The sequence below is a fragment of the Marmota monax genome, unplaced genomic scaffold (genome assembly GCF_021218885.2).
Source record: "Marmota monax isolate L192 unplaced genomic scaffold, Marmota_monax_Labrador192_F-V1.1 WCK01_AAM20220418_F8-fsc00008, whole genome shotgun sequence".
Classification (NCBI taxonomy): domain Eukaryota; kingdom Metazoa; phylum Chordata; class Mammalia; order Rodentia; family Sciuridae; genus Marmota; species Marmota monax.
This window is the reverse complement of record NW_026694432.1, coordinates 162,529-187,205: the sequence shown is the minus strand read 5'-3', so window position 1 is coordinate 187,205 and position 24,677 is coordinate 162,529. Positions and strand designations below refer to the sequence as shown.

General features: G+C 34.1%; 1 protein-coding gene across 2 annotated transcripts in view; it reads right to left on the bottom strand.

Moving 5' to 3' along the window:
- Positions 1 to 24,677, bottom strand: part of Faf1 (Fas associated factor 1) — a 287,958-nt gene that overhangs the window by 133,363 nt on the left and 129,918 nt on the right. For both annotated transcript variants that reach the window (XM_046468956.2, XM_058570760.1), the window contains exon 7: positions 6,357 to 6,452. In XM_046468956.2, the coding sequence (XP_046324912.2) occupies positions 6,357 to 6,452 (96 nt within the window). The remainder of the gene's footprint in view (positions 1 to 6,356; positions 6,453 to 24,677) is intronic.

The following is a 24,677-nucleotide window of genomic DNA, read 5'->3' as shown; positions in this document are numbered from 1 at the left end:
TTCCTTTACAATGCTTTACCATGCACAGGTAAGTGGAATAAGCAAAGGACCAGCATGACAACCTTACATCCTCTGTCAGCTAAATTATCATCTACCCTTTACTTTGTTTTACCTAGGATTTACCTCTCCCTTAGTTCTGTCTAGGATTCATCTCTCCCTGAGAAGCATAAGGTTAATAAATATCAGGGTTAAGGGACATGGGAGAGGACTATTCCTTTTTTCTTTTCTATCCCTTTTATCTTACTGTCCCACATCTATCTTCCTTTTCCAAATTCTCTTTCTCCAAATTCAGTTTTCAATCAAATAATATCCTCTTTTCTTAACAATATAATTTTTACTTTCTCTATGTGACTCTATAACCCATTATTCATTCAGTCATCACAAAAAATAGAATATCCCAATCTCTTAAAATCCTAGAAAAAGAGGAGCTGGGGCTGGGGTTCAGGCTCAGCGATAGTGCTTGCCTCACACGTAAGGGGTGCTGGGTTCAATCCTCAGCACCACATAAAAATAAATAAAGATATTGTGTCCATCTACAATAAAAAAATAAATTTTAAAAATCCTAGAAAATGAAATCCTACAACCATATCATCTTTAAAGGGAGGTATATAAAAAGCCAATTTTGTTGAAAAACGTATATTTCAAATATGAATTATTGAAGTATCTGCAAGAATGAGGTACTTAATTATGTATAAGGAACTCCCAATCTTTTCACATTTTCTTATCAGACATCTAACAGGTTAGGAAAAGCTTTTTCTAAAAAGTGAGATAAATAATCTTTTTTTTTCCCATTAATATTTGCTGAGGAGAACAGATAATATCTTGGTATCAGTCATGAAAGCTCGAAGATTCTTTAAATCTAGAAGCTATTTATTCAGAATTTTAAAAACACCTAACATTTAAAACATTCTATTTCAGCTATATATTGCATTCATTTAGTCTCTTTATCATTCAACAAACATTTATAAAGCCCAACATTTGGACTTGTGTGAAAGATAGTCTGTCTTCTTTATAAGCACTATACAGATAATTATAATATAGAGTGATAAGTAATAAAACAAGTAAATTCAGAGGAAAGTACCTAATTTATTAGAGGTAGGAAGAATCAGAGAAAACTTCCTGGAGGGGATGATAACCAAACAGTTTGAGACAAAAACTTAGAACATGTAACTGTCATTAAAGCAAGCTTATAATTGAAGTAGATGTGCCCTGAAGCAGACATTCACCAACTACCTATTATGCTGAGGCACAAGTTAAAAGTTAGGAATACAGAGATAAAATATGGTTCTAGCATTTAAGAAATTCCCATTCTATAAAATTATATTACTTGCTGGTAAACTTATAGGACTGGAGGACATCATGCTAAGTGAAATAAGTCAGGGGATGAATGTTTTCTCTCATTCGAGGAAACTAGAGGGGGTGGGGGAGATGGCTCATATAAATAGAAAGGAAACCATAGGGAAGAGAGAGGGGAGAGCAGAGTGGAGACTTATCAGACACGGTGGGCATAACTTTTATAGTTTGAAGTGTGACAGCAAAACTCACAGGAATTTCTTTTTCCTTTTTCAAAGTTTAATGGAAGAGTCATTCTTATTGTAAATCTTAGCAACTACAGCATACAATTTTTAAATTTTTACTTATTTATTTTTATATGGTGCTGAAGATTGAACCCAGTGCCTCACACATACTGGGCAAGTGCTATACCACCGAGCCACAACCCCCGCCCCAGGCCTGTAGGATATTAAAAGGTAATATCTTAATTCTGTTCCATGTCTACAGGTAGTAATTCTATGCCTAACATTGACCTTGGTTATAAGGGGATGGTAAAGCAAACATAGACATTACAGTTTTTTTCATTGAAAAAATATTCAAGCTGGGTCTGGTGGCGCACACTTATAATCCCAGCATTTTAGGAGGTTGAGGCAGGAGGATCACAAGTTTGAGGCCAGCCTCAGCAACTTTATGAGACCATCAGCAACTTAGCATGACCCTGTCTCAAAATAAAATCTGAAAAGGCTGGGGGGGAATAGCTCAGTTGTACAGTGCTCTAAGTTGAATCCCCAATACCAACAACAACAAATTATTCAATCAAAGCTGGGGGTGAATCTCAGTATTAGAGTGCTTATCTAGCATTAGCAGGGCTGGGTTCAGTTGCAGTATTGGGATACTGCAAATACATCAATAAAAAAACAAATACATATACAAAAATAAAAAGTACTTAATGAACTCTTACTATGCACTGTGAGAAGTTATCACCATCATTTTAAATGAATATGAATATATATGCACCCAGCATCAGAGCACCTAAATGTGTAAGGCACACTTTAATAAGGAGTAAAACAGAGTGTATGTAATACAGTAATAGTAGGGGAATTCAATATCCCACTTTCAGATCATCCAAGTCAAAAATTATTGAAGAAACATTAGATTTACACTATATACCTTAGACCACATTGGCCTAAGTGACTAAGTGAAGCTGTAAAGTATTTCCTTCAGGGAAAAAGGTAAGAGTTAAGGAAAGAAAAAAAATTGTATGCTGTAGTTGCTAAGATTTGCAATAAGAATGACTCTTCCATTAAACTTTGAAAAAGGAAAAAGAAATTCCTATGAATTTTGCTGTCACACTTCAAACTATAAAAGTTATGCCCACAGTGTCTGATAAGTGTTTATTTAGTTCAGATGGAAAAGGCATTAAATTTAAGTATGGGAATGTAGGCGGACACATAGTTTTATTTATTTATTTATTTATTTATACACACACACACACACACACACACACACACACATCTCGTTTGGTACTATTCAAAATTTCAGGCATCCATTGGGGGTCTTAGAACATATCCCCTACAGATAACGGAGGTCCACTGTACTGTCCAATAAATTGGATACACTAGAATAAATAGGTAAATTCCTAGATGTACACAACCTACCAAGACTGAGTAATGAAGAAATGGAAAATCTGAATAGACGAATAAAGAGTAAAGAGATTGAATCAGTAATAAAAAGGCCCGGTCCTAGTGGTTTCACTACTGAATCCTACAAACATTTAAAGAATGAATACCAGTTCTTAAATGTCTTAAGGATAGAATACTTGCAAACTCATTATATAGTTTCATCATTATCTTGATGTCAGACAAGGAAAATAAGAAAATTATAGACCCGCATAGATGAACATAGATGGAGATATTTTCAACAGAATACTAGTAAACCAGACTCAATAGCACTTTAAAAGGATAATTATTCCCCATGGTTGAGTGGAATATCTCCCTGGAATATAAGGATGATCATACCAAAACCAATAAATGGGATGGATTCAACCTGAAAAGCTTCTCAGCAAAAGAAATCAGTGAGGTGAAGAGAGAGCCTATAGAATGGGAGCAAATTTTTACCACATGCACATCAGATATAGCACTAATCTCTGGGATACATAAAGAACTCAAAAAACTTAACACCCAAAACCCCCCCAAAACAAAAACAAATAACCCAATCAATAAATGGGCTAAGGAATTGAACAGACACTGAACAAATATATGAAAAAGGTTTAACATCTCTAGCAATTAAAGAAATGTAAATCAAAACTACTCTAAGATTTCATGTCATGGCAGTCAGAATGGCAGCTATTAAGAATACAACCATCAATAAGCGTTGGCGAGGATGTGGGGGAAAAGGCACACTGATTCATTGCTAGTGGGACTGCAAATTGGTGCAACCAATCTGTAAAGCAACATGGAGATTCCTTGGGAAACTTGGAATGGAATCACTATTTGACCCACCTATCCCACTCCTCTATTTATACCCAAAGGACTTAAAAACAGCACACTACAGTGATGCAGCCCCATGAATGTTTATAGCAGCACAATTCACAATAGCCAAACTGTGGAACAAACCTAGATGCCCTTCAATAGATGAATGGATAAAGAAACCGTGGTATATATACACAATGGAATATTTCTGAACATTAAAGGAGAATAAAATCATGGCATTTTTAGGTAAATGGATCGAGTTGGAGAATATCATGCTAAGTGAAGTAAGCCAATCCCAAAAAACCAAAGGCCAAATGTTTTCTTTGATATGTGGATGCTGAAGTTGGGGGGAGCATGGAAGGAATGGATGAACTTTGGATAGGGCAAGTGTGGAGAGAGGGGAAGGGAGGGGGTAAGGGGGTAGAAAAGATGGTGGAATGAGATGGACATCATTACCCTAAGTACATGTATAACGACATGAATGATGTGAATCTACTTTGTGTACAACCAGAGAAATGAAAAATTGTACTCTATATGTGTACTATGAATTGAAATGAAATTTGTTATGTGGCGTTATGCTGCCATATATAACAAATTCGAATAAGTTAATTTAAATAAGCAAATAATTATAAATAAGTAGTGATTTCTTTCCTGTCTTCATACTCACTCCCCTCTCCACTCTCCCCTTTGCCCAATCACAGTGCCTCTCAAAAAAAAAAAAAAAAAAGAACTTTTCTTTTTCTTTTAAAAATTTATTTTTTAGTTATAGGTGGACACAATACCTTTGTTTTATTTTTATGTGGTGCTGAGGATTGAAGCCAGTATCTCATGCATGCTAGGCAAGCGCTCTACTTCTGAGCCACAACCCCAGCCATCTTTTGGTTTTTGTATTTGTCTTTTAAAGAGATTTAAAATAAATATATAATTCAAATATTTTCTTACATTTTTGTGATAACTGTCAATGTTAATTTTTTGGGTAGTTATAAATTTATCTGTTTGTCATGCCTTTTCTCCTTAAATAACTTTCTTAAGCATTCATTTAAGGTTTTGTTTGACTGTTCTTTCCTTCAGTCATGCATGTCATCCATTTTCTTCTGAACTGCATACTTTCTGATGTTATTTCCTTATTAAGTCTAGAACTCTTACCTTTTTCCCTAAAGGAAATACTTTACAGCTTCACTTAGTCTCTTAGGCCAATGTGGTCTAAGGTATATAGTGTAAATCTAATGTTTCTTCAATAATTTTTGACTTGGATGATCTGAAAGTGGGATATTAAATTCCCCTACTATTACTGTATTACACTCTGTTTCACTCCTTATTAAAGTGTGCCTTACACATTTAGGTGCTCTGATGCTGGGTGCATATATATTCATATTCATTTAAAATGATGGTGATAACCTCTCACAGTGCATAGTAAGAGTTCATTAAGTACTTTTTATTTTTGTATATGTATTTGTTTTTTTATTTATGTATTTGCAGTATCCCAATACTGCAACTGAACCCAGCCCTGCTAATGCTAGATAAGCACTCTAATACTGAGATTCACCCCCAGCTTTGATTGAATAATTTGTTGTTGTTGGTATTGGGGATTCAACTTAGAGCACTGTACAACTGAGCTATTCCCCCCAGCCTTTTCAGATTTTATTTTGAGACAGGGTCATGCTAAGTTGCTGATGGTCTCATAAAGTTGCTGAGGCTGGCCTCAAACTTGTGATCCTCCTGCCTCAACCTTCCAAAAAGGTTGGGATTATAAGTGTGCGCCACCAGACCCAGCTTGAATATTTTTTCAATGAAAAAAACTGTAATGTCTATGTTTGCTTTACCATCCCCTTATAACCAAGGTCAATGTTAGGCATAGAATTACTACCTGTAGACATGGAACAGAATTAAGATATTACCTTTTAATATCCTACAGGCCTGGGGCGGGGGTTGTGGCTCGGTGGTATAGTACTTGCCCAGCACGTGTGAGGCACTGGGTTCAATCCTCAGCACCATATAAAAATAAATAAATAAGTAAAAATTTAAAAATTGTTAAAAAAATATCCTACAGGCCTAAATAGACATACAGAGGCACATACATAGCATGTTCCATCTTATCTGCCTCATTGCTTTGTTTCCACAGCACCCTTGTGTGTACTGCTGTCACTAAAGTTTTTATATTATGTCGTCATTACCAATTTACAGATCTGTTATCCTTCATATAGGTACATTGTTTTTCATCTTTATTATCCAAATGCAGACATATCTGGTTCATAGAAGGTATTCTAACTCAATGAGTTAAAGGACCTCCAGAATCAATCCCAATAAATGTAGTCAACTACACAGCAGAGAAAAAAAAAAAAAAAAACTCTTTCTTAACCTGACAGCTCTAAGTAAAAATTATTTCAAACAATCAATCTGAATTTTGTCTATTGAAATATGAAACTAACAGAACATGAAGGAACACATTAGCAATAACCTTGCATGGAAAGTTTCTGCCTTCAGGAATTTACTGAGGCTTTATTCATGCTACATTAACTTTACCAATGCATTGTTGTGGCAGATAAAAAGAATAGGAAGTAGGCAAGTGGGTGGAGAATATAGGCCTTCTGAAAAGCTAGCAAACAGGCTTACTTCTTCTGACTGCTCCCGAGTCTGTGCAGGTGAAGATCTTCTTCCTACAGTAAGTCGGTGGCAGGGATAAGAGATCCCTGATTCAGCAAGACACATCTGTGGAAAGTAAACACATCATTGATAAACAAAATGTGGCCATGTATCACAAAAGACTTAGTTTTTGTCATTATTTTTGAATCTAGATTAGAAAGCTTACTCTGGTAGCCTGAGTATATATTACATTACCAAGAATGCTTTGGAATCTTGAAGATTTTCTACATATGGTATATGTACATATATATTACGGTAGCCAACGATAACTTTCATTAGATGATAGAGCAGGGCTCCAGAAAACTGTAACACATCAAAAATAAGGCAATCACACACACCCTCTAATACCAGTATGTATCTGCTACTTTTTAGATTAGTAGAATAATACCTTAGTTTTATAACTCTCAGGGTAGTAAGGGTACATATGAAGAGTATCTGCTACAGGCATTTTTTGTTTTTAATTAAGATACATTTAAATTTTTACGTTTCAGTATTAGCATACCTTAAGGAAAATAAAAAATGAAATATAATTTGAAAAAAAAAGTCTAATACAAGCAAGTTTATATGGCAACAATTCATTAATGATAATTTTAGGTAACATAACTACTACAGTGCATGTTATATATGGTATATTCTGTGTCAGGCATTTAATTTGCCTATCAACAGGTTATTTATATTTCATTCATTTTTTATTATATAGAAGAATTAAAACAATATTAAGAGCTGGAGTGTAGCTCAGTGGTAGAATGAATGCTAAGCATGTGTGAAACCCTGGGTTCATCTCCAGTACCAGAAACAAAGAAAATATTAAATAGTCCAAAGAGGGTGTTTTTTCTTGGTGTAGATAAAATGGCACTTAGGTGATGATGGAACTTAGGTGATGATGATATAAATAAATTTCTTTTATTATTAGGAATAAAATGGAATTCTCTAGCACACTAAAAACATCATTTGGAATATTAGGGGGAGGTATGAATTACATTGATATATGATGAAATCAAATAAATTCAGAGAGAATAGCACAAGAGTTACACATAACTAGAATTCAAAAGTGTTTAATCAAGTTAATTATCTTAAAACAACTATTGGAATGGAAAATAGAAATTTCATATAACTCTCCAGGTATTATCAATCATGTGAGTTGTGCATTGTTGTACAGATTGTACTGTTTGGTTATTTTATCTTTCTTTTAGTCTGGTTAGAGGTCTCTGTTTTCTTACTTTTGCATCAAAATATATTGAGATTATACTGTACAAAGGCTAGAAGACTTAATTAATAATTAAAAAGTGCAAAACTTCATTAATTCTGAATATTTTTATTCAATCATATGCACCAACATAATTGTCACAATTGAGTCTATCTACTTATTTCTCTTTAATACAAGCAAAAACAAGCTAAGTTAGATAAAAAGCATAGACTAAATTTCAACATGTTACTTTCACAATAGTTTTCACTTGAAAAAAGTCCATTTCTTCTACTCTTAAATCCTCTGGTAATAAAACAGCAATGATAGTAAATGTCACTGACAATCAGAAGCAATGTGATATAATGGAAAGAGACCTGGACCAGATGCCAGAAGACCTTGATTCAAGTACTGCCTACCCTCCTGATCTTAGGAAAGTCATTTCTCTTTTCCACAGATTTCTTGTTTATTGATTGAGGTGAGTAATTTCTGCCCTGACCACCTCACTGGACTTTTTTTTTCCGAAGGGTTAAATGTGATAAGGTAAGTAAAAGCTGGCTTTGAAACTGTACAGTATTAGGCAGAAGATTTGTTATAATTGTAATGATCATTATTTTTAGTCTTCTACTGTGCTGGCCTTTGAAAGCAGGTTAATCGTGTATAAATTAAAAAGAAAAAAATGCATATTTAAAGGAGTTGGAGGAAAACACTAAAAATACACTGTACTATAATAGTATAAGGGGGCTCTTCAGTGGGTTTGCCCCCAGAGTTATCAACATTAACCTTCCCCATACATACTACTAATTATTACTGAAAATAAGAGGAGAGAAGATAGTAGCACTTTCTCCTTTATCTACCAGTAATGAAATAAGTCTCTGCATCACTCCTGCTTTTGGATTTTTGAGCTAAAAAAATTAAAGGGTTTAGATTTTCTAAGTTACTAGATGTCTAGGACTGATTTAAAAAAAAAAAAAAAAGGCATGATGTTTGTTTTGTTTTAAGGAAACATCTATACCAGTTCATCAGACAAGAGATGCACTAAGAAAAAGAAATAGAAGTTGGGTAAGGATTGGTTTATATCTTTACCAGGCAGTCTCTCTCTGTAGGACTGTGGATTATTTGAAATGAACACTAATCACTCAGAAAGTGATATCAAAAAGTCAAGGCTAGATTAAATGTTTCCTTGGGACTCATTACTTAAACTTACATAAGTGATAGGAAGTCAGAGATGCCCAGTCCACTTAGGTTAAATCACTCAATTTCCCTATAACTATGGGCAAAATCACTTAGAATTTTTGTACCTTCATTTTCTTATTTAGAAAATGGCATAATATACTGTTGTTAATTTACAAAAGAGACTAATATAATCTGAATGATCACAGAGTTGCTATGAAGATTGAATGAGATAACATGTAAAAGTGAATGATTATGCAATCATAAAGTGTCAACACTATTACATTGGGGGTATTTATTTTGCAACAAATTAGAGAAAGGAAAGAGGAATTGAAGACTTGTTTGATTTTATAGTTGAAGATTACTTTTTAAAAATATAGATTTGGAGGACATATTATCGTAGTTAATTAATCTGTATATCATAGTTACCTTTTATATGGTTATTTTATAATCATAAGATTACTATAACCAACCAAAATGAAGGACTGTGACCAATTTTCAAAATCTATTTTCAGTTTACTTAGCTTTTTTCTGGTAATGTTAGACTGTAATTCTTTATTACTAAAGCAAAGATTCAAAATAGTCTCCCAAGCCAGCGAAGGTGGTACATGCCTATATTGCCAGAGATGTGGAAGTCTGAGGCAGAGGGATCACAAGTTCTAGACCAGGCTCAGCAACTTAGCAAGATCCTAAAAAACTCAGTGAGATTCTGCCTCAAAGTAAATAAAAATGACTACTGAGCTCAATGGTTAAGCCCCAGGATTGAATCTCTTATATTAAAAAGAAAGAGGGTGAGGGGGTTTGTCAATGCAGCTCAGTGGTAAGGTACCCTGGTTTTAATCCCTAGTCCCAATAAAACAAGTCTCAGAAATTCAAAATAAGCATATGTCAACATTTTTTCATTTTATTATTTAATTCTGTATTCTAATAAATGCTGCATATCTGGGAGAAAAAAATCTTCTGGATATGTATAGAGATGAGAGAGATTGGTAGAAGAAACAGAATTTTAGAATCTCTAACCCTGAGAGGCTATGACCTATTGACCTTTTGTGTGATACATTATGTGACTTATAAACCCATGTAGTTATCTTGTGTTCTATGCTTTCCTGGAGAAAAATGTCAATCATATGCACCAACATAATTGTCACAATTGAATCAAACTGCTGAAAAATTATTCTCTACAATGAATTACTCAGAATAAAGTGTTATTGATTTATTTGTCTATTAATATGCACACACCAATTTGTTAGTCAACAGACTAATAGTTTAACTGTATAATACTACAGGTAAAGATGTATTCAGGGTAAAAACCTGAATAGAACTCCAAAACACAAGAGATAATAAAAACACAATATTTCAAACAGCAAAAGTGCATCAGGGGTATAAAAAAAGATCTGATGGTATGTAATTCTTTTCTCCAGCAATCACACTTTTACTTACATTCTTTTGCTACCTAGCTAAATCTTCATACGTAAAAACATTGTCAGGTTACCATAATTTATGAACTAGTAAACTCAACAAAGCTTTCCTACACAAAGAACAATGATTCTGAGCTGGGGTTGTAGCTCAATGGTAGAGAGCTTGCCTAGCACCTTTGAGGCACCAGGTTTGATCCTCAGCACCACATAAAAATAAATAAAATAAAGGTACTGTGTCCATTTACAACTAAAAAAAAATATTTAAAAAAGAACAATGATCCTCATTTGAGAGGATACTATAAATTTAAATCTAAAATTATACTGGAAATAAACACTGGACCCGGCTATATAACAAATCAGAATACAGATAGTATTTGTAACTCAAAGGTAGATCAGACAAAAAACCTTATACTGTAAGCTCTAAGAGAGTAGAAGCAGGGTCTTTTGAGTGTTTTCCTAGTATTTCCCCAAATACTTGAACTTTGAACTACAATATACTGTTTGGAAAAGATAAATTATCCTGAAATAATCTCAGTCAATCAGATTTCAGATGATTATACAGCTAACTTGGAAGATTGATGAATAAAGGGGGGCAAGGTTATTTACTATCAATTTCATGATTATCCCTAGAGGTCTGTCCTTAAACATACAAGTGTTAAAAGCCCTTGTAAACAGGCTTTAAAAGATACTTGGAAAAATGTCTTGGGAAGATGATGAATATACATCTATAAGACAAAGAAGACAACAGAACAAATGAAAACCAACAAATCAACAATGGAAAAAGTCACTCTTGTTCTAACAATACATTAAGAAGGATAATATTAGATTACTACTTTCTTCATAAGGTAGGAATAATGTTGAGCTAAAACAAGTAAAGCAAAAAGAACATGCTTCACACACAGTAGATGCTCAACAAACATTACTTTTTATTTTTCTATGAACAATATAGTGATTCAAAGTGGTTCTGAATGTCAAACAACTTACAATGAATTGGATGAACTCGATAAAATGTGACTGTTGCCAATACTGACTATAAAAATGCCAGTTTGGGCTCAGCACGGGGCATATACCTGTAATCCCATTGACTTAGGAGGCTGAGGCAGGAGGATCACAAGTTCAAGGCCAGCCTTAGCAACTAAGCAGGTCCCTAAGCAACTTAGTGAGACCCTGTCTCAAAATAAAATATAAAAAGGGCTGGGGATGTGTCTCAGTGGTAAAGCAACTCTGGATTCAATCCCCAGTAGAGGGGGGGGGGTGAAAGCCAGTTTTACTTAAGAATGTCCCTCTTGAATAAGTAAAAATTATTATTTTTAATTAAAGCTTGACTCTTGATATAATTTAATACTCTACGTGACAAATGGAAAGCGTACATAGAGGTTTCATACTGCATACCTAAGTATGATGGTCATATTGAAGAAAAACTGCAATTGTTTGCATTGTATACTGAATCAGTCACATTTTTCATTTGAGTATTTGGCAGGGATCTTTTCTCCAAAATGGATAAAAATAAGCCTACCACTTCAAGAACAGGTCTAACAGCATTAACTGTCAATAACAAAATATGAGTTTTCAAATAAAAATTTAAAATTTGGAAAAATATCAGTCATCACAAGTTTGACAGATTCTCAATGCTTAAAGACTTATGATGAGATCAGTGGTGATATAAACATGATTTTTTTATATCATATAATGAAATGTGTTCAGAAAATTGCTTCAGATTCGACACTGATATTAGCCTTTAGGAATCTACCACTTGTCAAGTTCTGGTTTAGTATCAAAGAAAAATATTCATAATTATCTGGAAAAACTATTAACATACTCCTTCCCTTTTCCAACTACAGATCTGTGTGGGGCTAGATCTTCTTCATACTCTGCATTGAAAGGCTAAATGCAGAAGGAGAAGACATAAGAATTCTTTTATTTTCCATTAAATTAGATAGTAGAGAGATTTTCAAAAGTGTAAAAATTATGTCACTTTTATTCAATTTTTAGAAATACAATGACTTTTCATAAAAATTTTATTTATATTAACTTGCAGTTGGTTTATTACCTTAAATATTTAATTCTCAACAATTTTTCAAAATGATAAATGTCAACGGATAAAAGTCAAATAAACCCAAAGTCCTCTGAGGTCTTTGGTGATTTCTTTAAAAGTATAAAGGGATCCTTTGAACAAAAAGTTGTGAACTATTGAACCATGCAATGTGTACTAATGTAAGTAATTTTCATACATAATAATGACAATTATTTGAAAAAACTAAGAAACCAAAAAAGGACTTTCTTTGTGAAATTTTAGCATGTTTTCAATGTTTTTTCTTGTGTAATAGGAAAGCATAATGTTTTACTTATAAATATAATAAAAGAAAATATTTAGGTAATTTGATCATGACTGATCAGTGGCTATCTCTGGTAAGTCATTAATAAAATGCAGTATTATTTTAAGCATGATCCTCAGTGTATTTATCAGCCCTCCTCCCGTCTTTTTTGTGGTGTTGGGCATGAACCTGGGCATTGTGCATGTAAGGCAAGCACTCTACCAACTGAGCTATATCCCCAGCCCCTAAAAGGCCCTTCTTAATACTACTTTTTTTAAAAAAAACATATTAATTAGTTATTTAAAAATTTTTTGAGGGGGGCCAGTCCTGGGAAATGAACACAATACCTTGAGCATACTAGGCAAGCACTCTACCAATGAGCTGCACCAGCTCAGAGTAGCTTTTTTTTTTTAATAGCCAAATTTTATCCCTCTTCCAAATATATAGTGTAGTCTTTCTTTCTTCCTAATTATTATTGACAAAGACTAAGACATTTTAGTGTGGAAGTTAGAAGTTCCGAATTATGGGACTTTGAGTCAGTCATTAGGAACCTTCTGTAAAATATGGGGGATGACCAACTAAAGGACCTCCCAGATCCCTTCCAGCTCTAATGAGGTATGAATTGCAGGAGTTGACGGGTGTCATTATGGGGGACTGAACCCAGGGGTATGCTTTACCAGTGAGCTATATCATCCCCCAGCCTTTTTTTTTTTTTTTTTTTTTTTTTTTTGAGACAAGGTCTCACTAAGTTGCTTTAGGCCTTGCTAATTTGCTGAGGCTATACTCAGTGATCCTCCTGCCTCCCCCTCTCAAGTTGCTGGGATTACAGGCACCACACCTGACTGGGATATGATCTTAATACATCACTAAGAAGGTCTAGTTAAGCAACCTACTGGCTCCTTACCCCTGGTATGTGACATATCTACTAATACAACTGAACAACTCTGACACTATAGCTTTAGTATATGTATATCTTTTAAAAAATCGATTTGTAAAATATGCTGTGTGTTTATGTGTGTTTGTATATGTTTTGGTACTGGGAATTGAACCCAGGGGTGCTTTAAAACTGAGCTACATCCCCAGTCCTTTTTATTTTTGAGATAGAGTCCTACCAAATTGCTAAGGCTGAACTTGATTGAACTTGAAATCCTCCTGCCTCAGCCTCTGGAGTTGCTGGGATTACGGCTATGTTTTCACAAGAATGTTACTGCAAGAAAGTTGTTTTAATTTTTAAAAACATATCTCAAGCTTGTCATTTTCTTAAAAAGGCACCACCATAACTAATTCAATCCAGGTTGGGAATGCTCCTGGGCATTAGCATTGAATATAATCAGTATAATACTGTAAAGGTGTGAATGTATGACTGAGTATTGCTATATAGACTACGTGTAATTCACCTACAAACCACTATACGGTATAATTTGAAAAGTTTAAATACGTATACACCCATGAAACCACTCAATATTTTTTAAAAAATTGAATAATAATTCAAGTAAAGAGCTCAATAAAGAGCTCACAATATGTACTGGTATTAAGAGAAGTGCTTATGCATTGCCCCACTTAATTCTCATAAACCTGCTCACAGGTATTACTGTAATACCCATTTTAAAGATGAGGTTACTAAGCCTTACACAGATGAAGAATCTTGCCCACGGCACATAGGTACTAAGTACTGAGCCAAAATCAATATTAGGCAGCTCATTTCACGGTCAGTTAAAAAGTATTCAAACAACTATTAAGGCTCTACTATATCATGTCTTGTGGTCTGGTAAACAATAATTATTTTCTTTGGTTTAATTAAAACAGCTACTCCTGGAGACCATAATTTGCCAGGTACTATACAGTATACATTTAACATAATACATCTACCATACATGACAACTCTGCAAATTAAAGATTATGATATGCAGATCACAAAATAGGAAGTAATTTGTCCAACATAAATTAGCTACTAAGTGGCAATCCAGATTTAACCCCAAAGGCCATGGAGTTACTTCATCACCTTTCTAACACAAAGCCTTTTATGGGTAGGGATCCTTGAAATGACTGCTGGGTCACTTCTTTAAAATTTTCAGATGCTCACTGTTCAGCTGGACAGATTATTGAGGCAGTTTAAATCCAAACTGAGTCATGAGGCTGAAATTCCATTTACTGCCAATCAGAGTGCAAATCAAAAAAGCTTATTTATTTTTATTCACAATCCAAGCTTTTTTTTTTTTTTTAAATGTGCTAGAAAAGTCACAGAGCTTTAATTTGTGGCAGGTTGAAGCAAGCTTATTAAGAATGCTAGTTACCAAGTGCACATCCACTTGTCTGGGCTAGCCCACTGCCACATTCTTGTAGCAGGGTTAAACAGCAGTTTAGTCACCTCATAAGAAAGCACACTGTTAAAAAGGAAATGACTAATAATATTCTGGAACCAATGGAATAGTAAAAAAAGATGAGCAGGTCAAGATCAATTATCTACAAAACTCCTATGTAAATAACTCAAAAAAAAAAAAAATGGTGTTTGCGGCCTGGCCTTGCTATGTTCTCAATTGATTTGGCAAGTTGGTAAGGTTTAATGAAATAAGTATCAACAGTAACAAATTGTAAAGTTTTTCTGGTACATATACAAGCACAAATGCTACTATAAAAACAAGCAGAGTGGGAAGAAACAAGGATGGCTTCTATAGACAGCTTCATGTTAGACTCTTAAGATATTAGAGTTGGAAGGGTCCCCATAATTCATCAATTGCTAGTATTCCAACCAGGAGACAAATCATGAAAGTCTTAGCTGAGTCAAGTGAAGATGTCACATCTTCCCTTGCCAAGTATCCTCTGCCTCTTTCCAAGCTAATAATTTCCAGGAAGAAGATATCAGCAAGCCTGTTCTTAAACTATCAGTAGTACCACCATCCCCAAAAGATTCCAAATGAGAGACAGTTTCTCTCCACACAAAGATCTTTCCACTTATGGGGGAGGGAAGGAACTAAGGTATAAGAAGGTAAAATTTTCCCCAAATCTCACATCTACCTAATGATAGCCTCACCATGCTTTTTGTAGTCAAATCAAAAGCTTCCTAATTAAAAACTTTCTCTCGGGCTGGGGATATAGTTCAATTGGTAGAGTGCTTGCCTAGCATATACAAGACCTGGGTTCAATCCCCAGCACCACACACACAAACAACAACAACAACAAAAACTTTCTCTCAAATAACTATAACTATTAACTATTTTAAAAAAGAGATGATAGCTAGTTGCAAAATAAAAATAAGTATCTTGGTTTAACTGTCTCAAATTTTCTTAAAAATTTTTGGAAATATATATTTTAAAAATTTAAAATGTTCTTGATTTGTATATTTTGGTTTTTTTTTAATCTGACAAGATTTTTTTCAATATTTATTTTTAGTTGTAGTTGGACACAATACTTTTATTTATTTATTTTTATGTGGTGCTGAGGATCGAATCCAGGGCTAGGCAGGTGCTCTATCACTGAGCCACAACTCCTGCCCCTGATAGGATTCTTAAAACCACACAGAATCACTGGATGTCTGATTCACATTAAAACTGCCCACATATATGTGTGCCCACACGTATACAACCTTCAGTACTTTTTTTCTTAATCAAAAAGAGATTATTCAATACAGGAAGTTTTTTTAAAAAATATATTTTTAGTTGTTGACTTTATTTTATTTTACTTATTAATATGTGATGCTGAGAATGGAACCCAGTGCCTTTTACATGCCAGGCAAGTACGCTACCACTGAGCCCCAGCCCCAGAAGTTTTGTTTTTATTGTTGTTGTTCTAAATCTTCTATTGCATTTCAGCTTCCCGAACCAGATTATACCATAGAAAGATATAACAAAGTTTCTAAACAGATACACTTTTGTTAACAAACTACAGATACCATAATATTCTTAGATTTTGTTACTTATTGATTTTAGTAAGCACACTAGAAGTTCTGAAAGTACTTCAGAATACCAGAAAACTTCTGAAGAGCATTGAGTTATACAACAAGAACTACAACCTATTAGACCAGTCTGACACTGCATAGTGGCATAGTTTCCCTTACATGTATTTAGAGATAATGATCAGGTTTACCCATAGAAAAGTACTAGCCTCAGGAATGTGGGCAAGTTGCAAGGCGACTTTAAACTAAAGAAGCCATTTCAATTGAATGAAATTTTCTGTTTTGCCACTGCCTCTGGCATTGGGACTGCATACCTGTAATTCCAGTTACTCAAGAGGCTGAGGCAGGAGGATCACCAAGTATGAGGCCAGTTTGAGCTAATTAGTGAAACCCTTTCTAAAATAAAATAGGGCTGGAGATGTAGTTCAGAGGCAGAATATTACTGGGTTGATTGAACTAGGAATTCCTAGTACACAGTCGGGGGGGTAGCGGATAGGTGGATTCCATTATAAAGAAGACTTCTGCACAGAGGCCAATAATCTATGATGTGAATTAAAATGGCTTTTGATTCTCATTTCCTCTCTCTCTATTGCTTTATAGAATTTAATTGCTTCTGAGCACCCTCTGGTGGAGGGCAGAAAAGGGAAAAAACATTACAAATAGCATTGCTTCTAATCAGTAACACTGATTAGGAACAGGCACATATTCTTTTGACTCTGCCCTTCTCCCCCATACTACTTAATACTTTAGAGCTAGTTGATGAATAAATTATACTAACTATACAGTTACTCAGAGTCTATAATTTGGTAATTCAAAAACACTTATTAAATTCTTATTATACTATGTTTGGCTCTTCAATCCAGGCAACTTGGTCTTGGAGTCTGGTTTTGTTATTTAATGTCATGTCCCAGGAAAAGTACATAAACTCATAAAATCTTGGATTCATCATCTGAGAAATAGGAATATCTTTGTCGACACCAATAAAAGACGGTAAGTGAAACAGTGCCTAGCATAGTGAACTTAGTTTATTTTGTTAACTTAAAAAAATTCATATATGCACAACGCACTTTGACTCCTTGACAAAGGAAGGATTACCATATAGATATTTTCAGTTGCAAGGTCTAATTGTTTCTATCTTTAAGAATCTAAGCTTAGATAACACTACTGTTATCATTTGAGTGTTTTACACAAGCTTATGTCAATTACAGTTAATATGTCAATTACAGTTAATTAGTATGTGTTCTGAAACATACACAAAGCAACCAAATATATTAATCTTTTTCACATCCAAGATATCTGAAGGATATTTACCAATAGTTAGTAAAACATTTTCTTCCTAATAAAGTATTTGGATTTTTAAGGGATTCTTATTTCTTCCAACATAATATTCTCATAAGTGCCACCTAGCAGAAAGTGTGTTTGTTTAGATATATTATAGCTCAGAGTGCTTGTAAGAGACCATCTCTCATATCACTCACTACCTGCTTATGACTGAAATCTTAAAAGGGATAAATTACAAAGTGATGTCCAAAGTAGAACCTGCCATAGGTTTCCCATTCAATTTTTGAGATGAAGTTAACCAAAATTGAAAGAAAAGAACAAGAGGCAGTCAGGTGCAAAGGAAAGGAGTCTTGTCTGTTGCAGTATTTTTAGGAGACCAGTTAAGCCTACTGAGAACATTCAGATTCAAAACATTTAACTGGTCTACAGATACTTCTTTTCTGTTGGGAGTATTGAAGCAAACCAAATATTGTTCTTCTATGTCTTTAGGCTACATAGTACCCTATTATGACTTTCTCCCTTCAATGGTGTCTGTAAAACAATTCTGTGTAAAAACATTGGAAGAATAACATATGGGAAGACCATTGTACATAAAGCGAAGGACCTAGGTTAAAATTCTAAATCTGCTTTTTACTTATTGTATGATCTTGATCAACTTTCATATTTATCACCTGCAAAATGAAAATTCTGGATTGGACGATTTCCAAGTTCTTTTTTGTCACTCTGAACAGTTTTTTTTTTTTTCTGTATGATATTCAAGGACACAATCTGAATTATCTTTTCCAGTTATTACTTTTTTTGTACTGTATATAGGTTTGTTTGCTCAATGATGCCAAAATGTGTCTTGCACTTGCCTACCCTTAGGCTTTTTGCTTATCTATTATTTTTGGGATTCTAAAAGAAATAATTATCTTTTATTCTGAAAGTTCCTAAGGAGAAGACCATAATCCCTATGGGAGGTGAGTTAGGTGGAGACAAAGGGGGATCTTATAGGCGAAGGTTTAATGTGGGTGGGCCAAGGAATGAAAGTGGACTGAGGGGAAAAGTCAAATTACTAGAGATCAAAACTGTTGTCCTACATTTGTAGAAGTCTTCCCAGGCCATACCCTATATAACATTTATGTCACTGGGGGAAGAAGTAATCCTAAGGGAAATAGCAACACTGCTTTAATGAATGCAGAGGATCAGGGGACTTGCTGTTTGAGAGCATTCCACTGAATTATGAGGAATTTCATGCCAAATTGTTCTCTCCATGTCTCCCAAATAATTTTTACCTGAGACAAGGAAGTTTCTGAAAAAACGTGTATCACTGTATGAGATTTCTTTGTTAAGTAGATGTCATATAGTTCCTTGCAGAAGTATAAAAGCAAGAGTGACCATGAACTTGGACTCCAAAGTCAAACTGCCAGGGTTTGAAATCTGAACTCTGGTGGTTAATAGCTGTAAGACTTTGAAAAACTCTCCTATTTTCTCAGATATCCATTTCCACCTCTGTAAAGTATTCTCAAGTCATAAACTGTTGTAAGGGTTTGAAAATGTCTGTCTGCCTGCCTATCTACTTATACTTGAAGACTGATGGATTTGCTATATAAATCTGGTGAACAGATAGTATTAAGCTTGTTTTTAGTAGAGTGCTTAACTAAATTATTGAGCAACCACAATGTATGAAGAACTCAGAGTGCTAGGGATATAGCCAAGGGCAAACAGTTTCTGCTATGACAAAGCTAATGGTTTTCTAGAATCTAAGTTTGTGAATAGCAAAATATATATCATAATAGCTGAATTTCATTCTGTCATACCTATTGTTATTATCTGTAAGAATGAACCTGCATAGTGTGCCACATTGCCATTCCACAGACAAGTAAAATGGAGCTCATATTCATCCAAGACCACAGAACTAATATATAAGACAGTGGAATCAAAACTAACATAAGGTGATTCCTAGGTTTTCTTTAATGATTTTTATCTTCACTTGATATGTGAACCCAGTCTGGTTCGCCTGTTAAGCCTTTAATTTGGGGGGTACAAGAACATGGTAAAACTCAATTATGAAAAAGAAATATAAGTCTCTAGATTATCAAAACCACGGAAATAGATTTCAAGGCATATGAAAAAGATGGTGAAATAAAGAAAATAACTTATGCTGCAAAAATCTTGTGGTTTTTTTTTTTCTCTTTGTTTTGGTGGTTAGCTGCTATAACCTAGAAATTTGTAAAGAAACATCTCACTTTTAACTTCTCTATGCTTCTCAGGCAGGCACACAGGGCATTTGAATTATTTTGTTAAGAAAATTAAAGTATACTTTTAAAGTACTAGTCCAAACAAAATGACAATGAATTGAGCTTTGAAAAAAATCCTCCCTGGTTCCTAAAGTACTCAAATACAGCAGTGTGCACATGTATTACAATGTTTCATATGGGCCAGTCCAATATACTGAACACCTCTCAAAATAACTGAAAATTAAACTTTTAAGTATTTTTCTAATTGTAAAAACATCCTTCCCAGAAGAGAATACGATATTCTATATACAAGTTGATGTTTCACACCATAATGGCTTATCAAAGCAAGAAGCATGAAGAAAACTTTTTTGTTACAAAAACTTAAAAAGAATCATATGTTAAAATAAACATATATGTATGTCTTCCAATAATTTATATTTCATAATAATTGTTGTTGCTTAATTAGGATCTATGGAACTATCTCTTGAAAGATATTTACCAGTTTATATTAACTGGGTGAAAAATCTATCTTGGATGCAGTATGTTCAGGTTATAAAAGCAGCAGTGCTTATTTTAACTCCCTACAAAGTGTTGCTGAGATAATTACTGCTGACAGCTTTATTCAAGGTTCATTTCACTTTTTCTGCTATTTTTCTCTGGTTAGAAGTTCAACAGAGCCCATGGGAAGCCACACCCCTCACACCTGTTAGGCTTCTTCATGTTACTAAGGGCCAGTATGGACATGTCACTTCAAATTAGTATTGTACCAGGGCACTAACTGTGACAATTACTTATCACAGGTTTAACTTTTTAAAAAGTTTCTAATTTAACCACAAAACAGTGTCACAAAATGTAATTTAAACCTATAAAAGCAAGTTACATAAAAACATTCAGAGAGCCACAGAATAGGTTCCCAGGGTTGAGTTTTGTGCAGTATCTGAATTATGCAAGTATAGAACTAAACATTTCCTTTAAAACAAAATAAAACAAAACCAAAAGGTAAACAAGGCAGAGCTAGTAATTGTACCTTACCAAGTCATCAATGGTAATGAGTAGGCCCTCTTTAAATTTTCTTCATTTTTCTTGAATATTTGATTTGTTTTGTCAATTCTTTTGCATCCAGCAACTAATTCAAAACTGGGATTTCTAGCTAAAGGAAAGCAGCTACTTACTTATATGAGCTAGGAAAGAAGCAGTCTTCTAACGTGTGTTTTTAAACCATTTGTAAGCCAGAAAATTATCATTAGAGATGGTAGATATTAACCCAAAAGAAGAAAAAGGGAAAAACCTCACACTCTTAAATGTGTTTCAAGCTACTTATTACAAGTCTCTGTTTCAAGTGCAAAATAATCTCAGAATTATGCCACCTCTGAAAAGACCTGGGATGGGTGGAGGTGGTTAATATGGACTGCTGTGAGGCTAATTGTGGATCTTCAGTTAATTACTTTCTGCTGATAGGGGATTTAAAAAATAAATAAAATGGTCTCTTGCTCCATTTTAACTTCAATTTGGACTCAAGAAAACAGAAAGATGATGGCTAAGCTGTAGGTACTTCATTATTTGCTGCTGTTATATTTAGATGAGGATCCAAAAAGTCTAGGAAATATGTCTGTCTTATAACCACAGCTAATATGCACTAGCGAAACAATACTGAACAGATCTGCATTTGCCACATGTGCATGGTTTGATTCAAAACTGTCCAGGGTTCACTACCTGGTCAGAGCTGACAGGAATTCAGTTTCATTTTTTTTTTCTCTCTCCCTTCCTCCCTACCTCCTTCCCTCTGTGTCTCCTTTACACACACACACACACACACACACACACACACACACACACACACAGAGGAACGATGGAGGATGTAAGCCAGAGCAAATGGAAACTGGCTTTGTAAGCTTTGTAATAGAATCTAAAAGTATTAAGCACTCATGAAAAGAAAAGGAAAAAACAACACTGAATTGGAAACTCAACAGAAGAAATTGTATAAAATCACACCCACTGGTGAACGATATCAGTTCAATCTTGGTGTAGTAACATAATTTTGGTATCTTAAAAGTTAAGACAAATTTTAAAATTATGAAACACATGAAAGGTGCATTGGAAATGTAGGGTTTTTCTCAAGATACCTTTCTTAACTTTCCTAACATTCATAAAGTCACTTATTAACAAAGCTTATAAAGTTAACATAGGAAATACTGAATATCAAGAGTTCTGGATCTTATGAAAAAAGCCTTTTGCCTTCCTTATTCTATAACCAAAATATATTTACAGCAAAACAAAACTAAGTCATCAAGGAACCTCAAGCTGGTTCCTCATTTTAAGTTTGATAAAGTTCATTATGTTAGAGAGCTATTATATTAATCAGTGGCGAATTTAGCTCATCATTACCATGCACCTTCATATATGCAAGGATACATCTAAAGCCTGTTTTGTATGCATAAAGAGTACCAACTAGCCATTTGGCACATGTCTAGTCAATAGTGAGATGCCATTTACCCCACAATACTGTGGAACTCTTTGGAGAGCAAACATAAGAGCTCTGGATATTTTTCCAGCAGCAACTAATTCCTTGGCAAAATTTGGGCAGTTATGCTAACAACTTTGGTCTCAGAATATGGACACAGTGCTACTGAGCATCTCTTTTTCCTAGGAAAAATAGAGTCCAAATTAACTATATCAAGTTAAGCATACCAGCAAAAATGGGGGTTCTCTTGAGAAATGAGAAAAAATAATTTCACCTTCCTAATTAATCCTTGCTGCCCTATCCCAGCCAAGTGATTTTTCTCCTTATGTTCAACTCCTCTATTCTCATTGGGAATCTCTAGAATTCCTGGTTTAAACATGGGGGCTGGGAATGTAGTTCAGTGACAGAGCACTCATCTAGTGTGCATAAGACCCTGGGGGCAATCCCCAGCAACACACACACACACATACACACACACACACAATTTAAAAAACAAACCTTAAAGTTTTAAGTTGTGGTTTAAAAGAATCCCTTACCTGATGCATCCCCTCAATCTTGGATTTCCAAGACTCCAGAACCATAGAACCATGAACCAAGTAAATTTCCTCAATAAAACAAAACAAAACAAAACAAAAAAAACCCCCACAAGGCTGATTATATCTAGGTTTAAATATCCAATTCTAAGGTCGTTTAGTATTATTCTCATTTTTAGCTATCAAAGAGTTTAATAATAGCTTTGCTTAGACTAGTCATATAATAAATATCTATTCCTTTAATTTTATGGGTACATGGTTACTTTCCCTTGCCAAGACTTTGAATTTTATAGAGAAATACACATAATCTACCTAACTCTACATTCCAGTCTGGATACCACTCCAAAGTAAGGTAAATTCTAAAAACCACCATCAGAATTTAAGAAACTTTCTGTCCTCTGGACTCAAAAATATTCTTTTGATATGGCATGCTAAGTTTAATTCAGTAGACAATTATGACTACCAATCAAAATAAGCGATATAGAGAAGACTCAAATTCAAATATAAACATAATTAAACAAGTATTTTTTAATTTTTTATAAAGTCATACTAGGCTTATTTCATATTTAATGTTTCCGTATGATTAACTTTACATTCTAAAATATTTATCTGTGGATTTCATGGGAACTAGAAATAATTCAAATGTCATTTCAACTTGACTTTGTAAAATATTATGGTTCTTAAATTCATAAGGATGTATAACGTAACTAATAAAAATTTTCATTTTTTTCGTTTAGAAACTATCTAGCAATGCATAATAGACATAAAATACTCTTAACACTCTTTAAAAATCTCACATAAATATCATACACCTGGCATGATCTGACAATGATAACTATAAGTGCTGCAGTCATAGCTGAAGAGGCTCACTAGAAAATAATAATAATGGGAGGGCAGGGAGGAAAAGACAGAAGCGAGGGTAGGAGGAAGAGACACTTGCCATTATTTTGGTATTAATTATACATTTTAGGAATCCCATTCAAGTAAATACAAAAACCAGTATATACTCCATAGGTATACATGTGTATATGTTTATTTCTTAGTACTCTGGTTCTTGTACAGATACATCCCAAGAATAATCTTTTTTTGAGGGGAAGTATTAGGAATTGAACTCAGGGGCACTAGACCACTGAGCAGCATCCCCCAAGAATAATCTTTAACTGTAATAAACAAAAAGCATAATGAGAGAATCCTCAGATAAAACCTTCTGTTAAAAAAAGATTCTGACACATGACAAAATAATGCTGTGTTCCCAAGTCAAACTTATGGGTAAACTCATAGTGCAGCATTTATTTACATCAATGAAAATGATGAAATGAAAAGCTGTGATTTCAAGTAGGCAGCAATCATTTTGTGGATTAAATATAAGTCCTATTTTTTAAAAAAGTAGGCTGTAAGTTTGAGCTGAATGATTTTACTGAAAAGTACAGTTACAGAAAAAAAGAATGTGTTTATAAAAAACTAAAAGCTGAAAAACATTTTCAAGAAGACTGGGATAAATCATTTTATACATTATTTTGATCCATACACAGTAATATCAGAATTTTTCTTTCAAAAAATGAAATTTCTCAGCAAAATGAAAAAGAGAGTTTGAGAATATAAATTTTCTTTTTAAAAGTATGCTAGTACAATTATTATTCAGAGTTCTACATTATTTGAAATTTACATGTTCTAAGAGATCCATTTTATTTGCTAAAGAATTGTGAACTAGAAAACACACAACCAAAGAATTTTAGAATAAGGGGAAACTTTTCACTTGAAGGAAGACAGAATGATGCTGGAGAGGGATGGAGAGGACTCTGAAATTTATTAGACA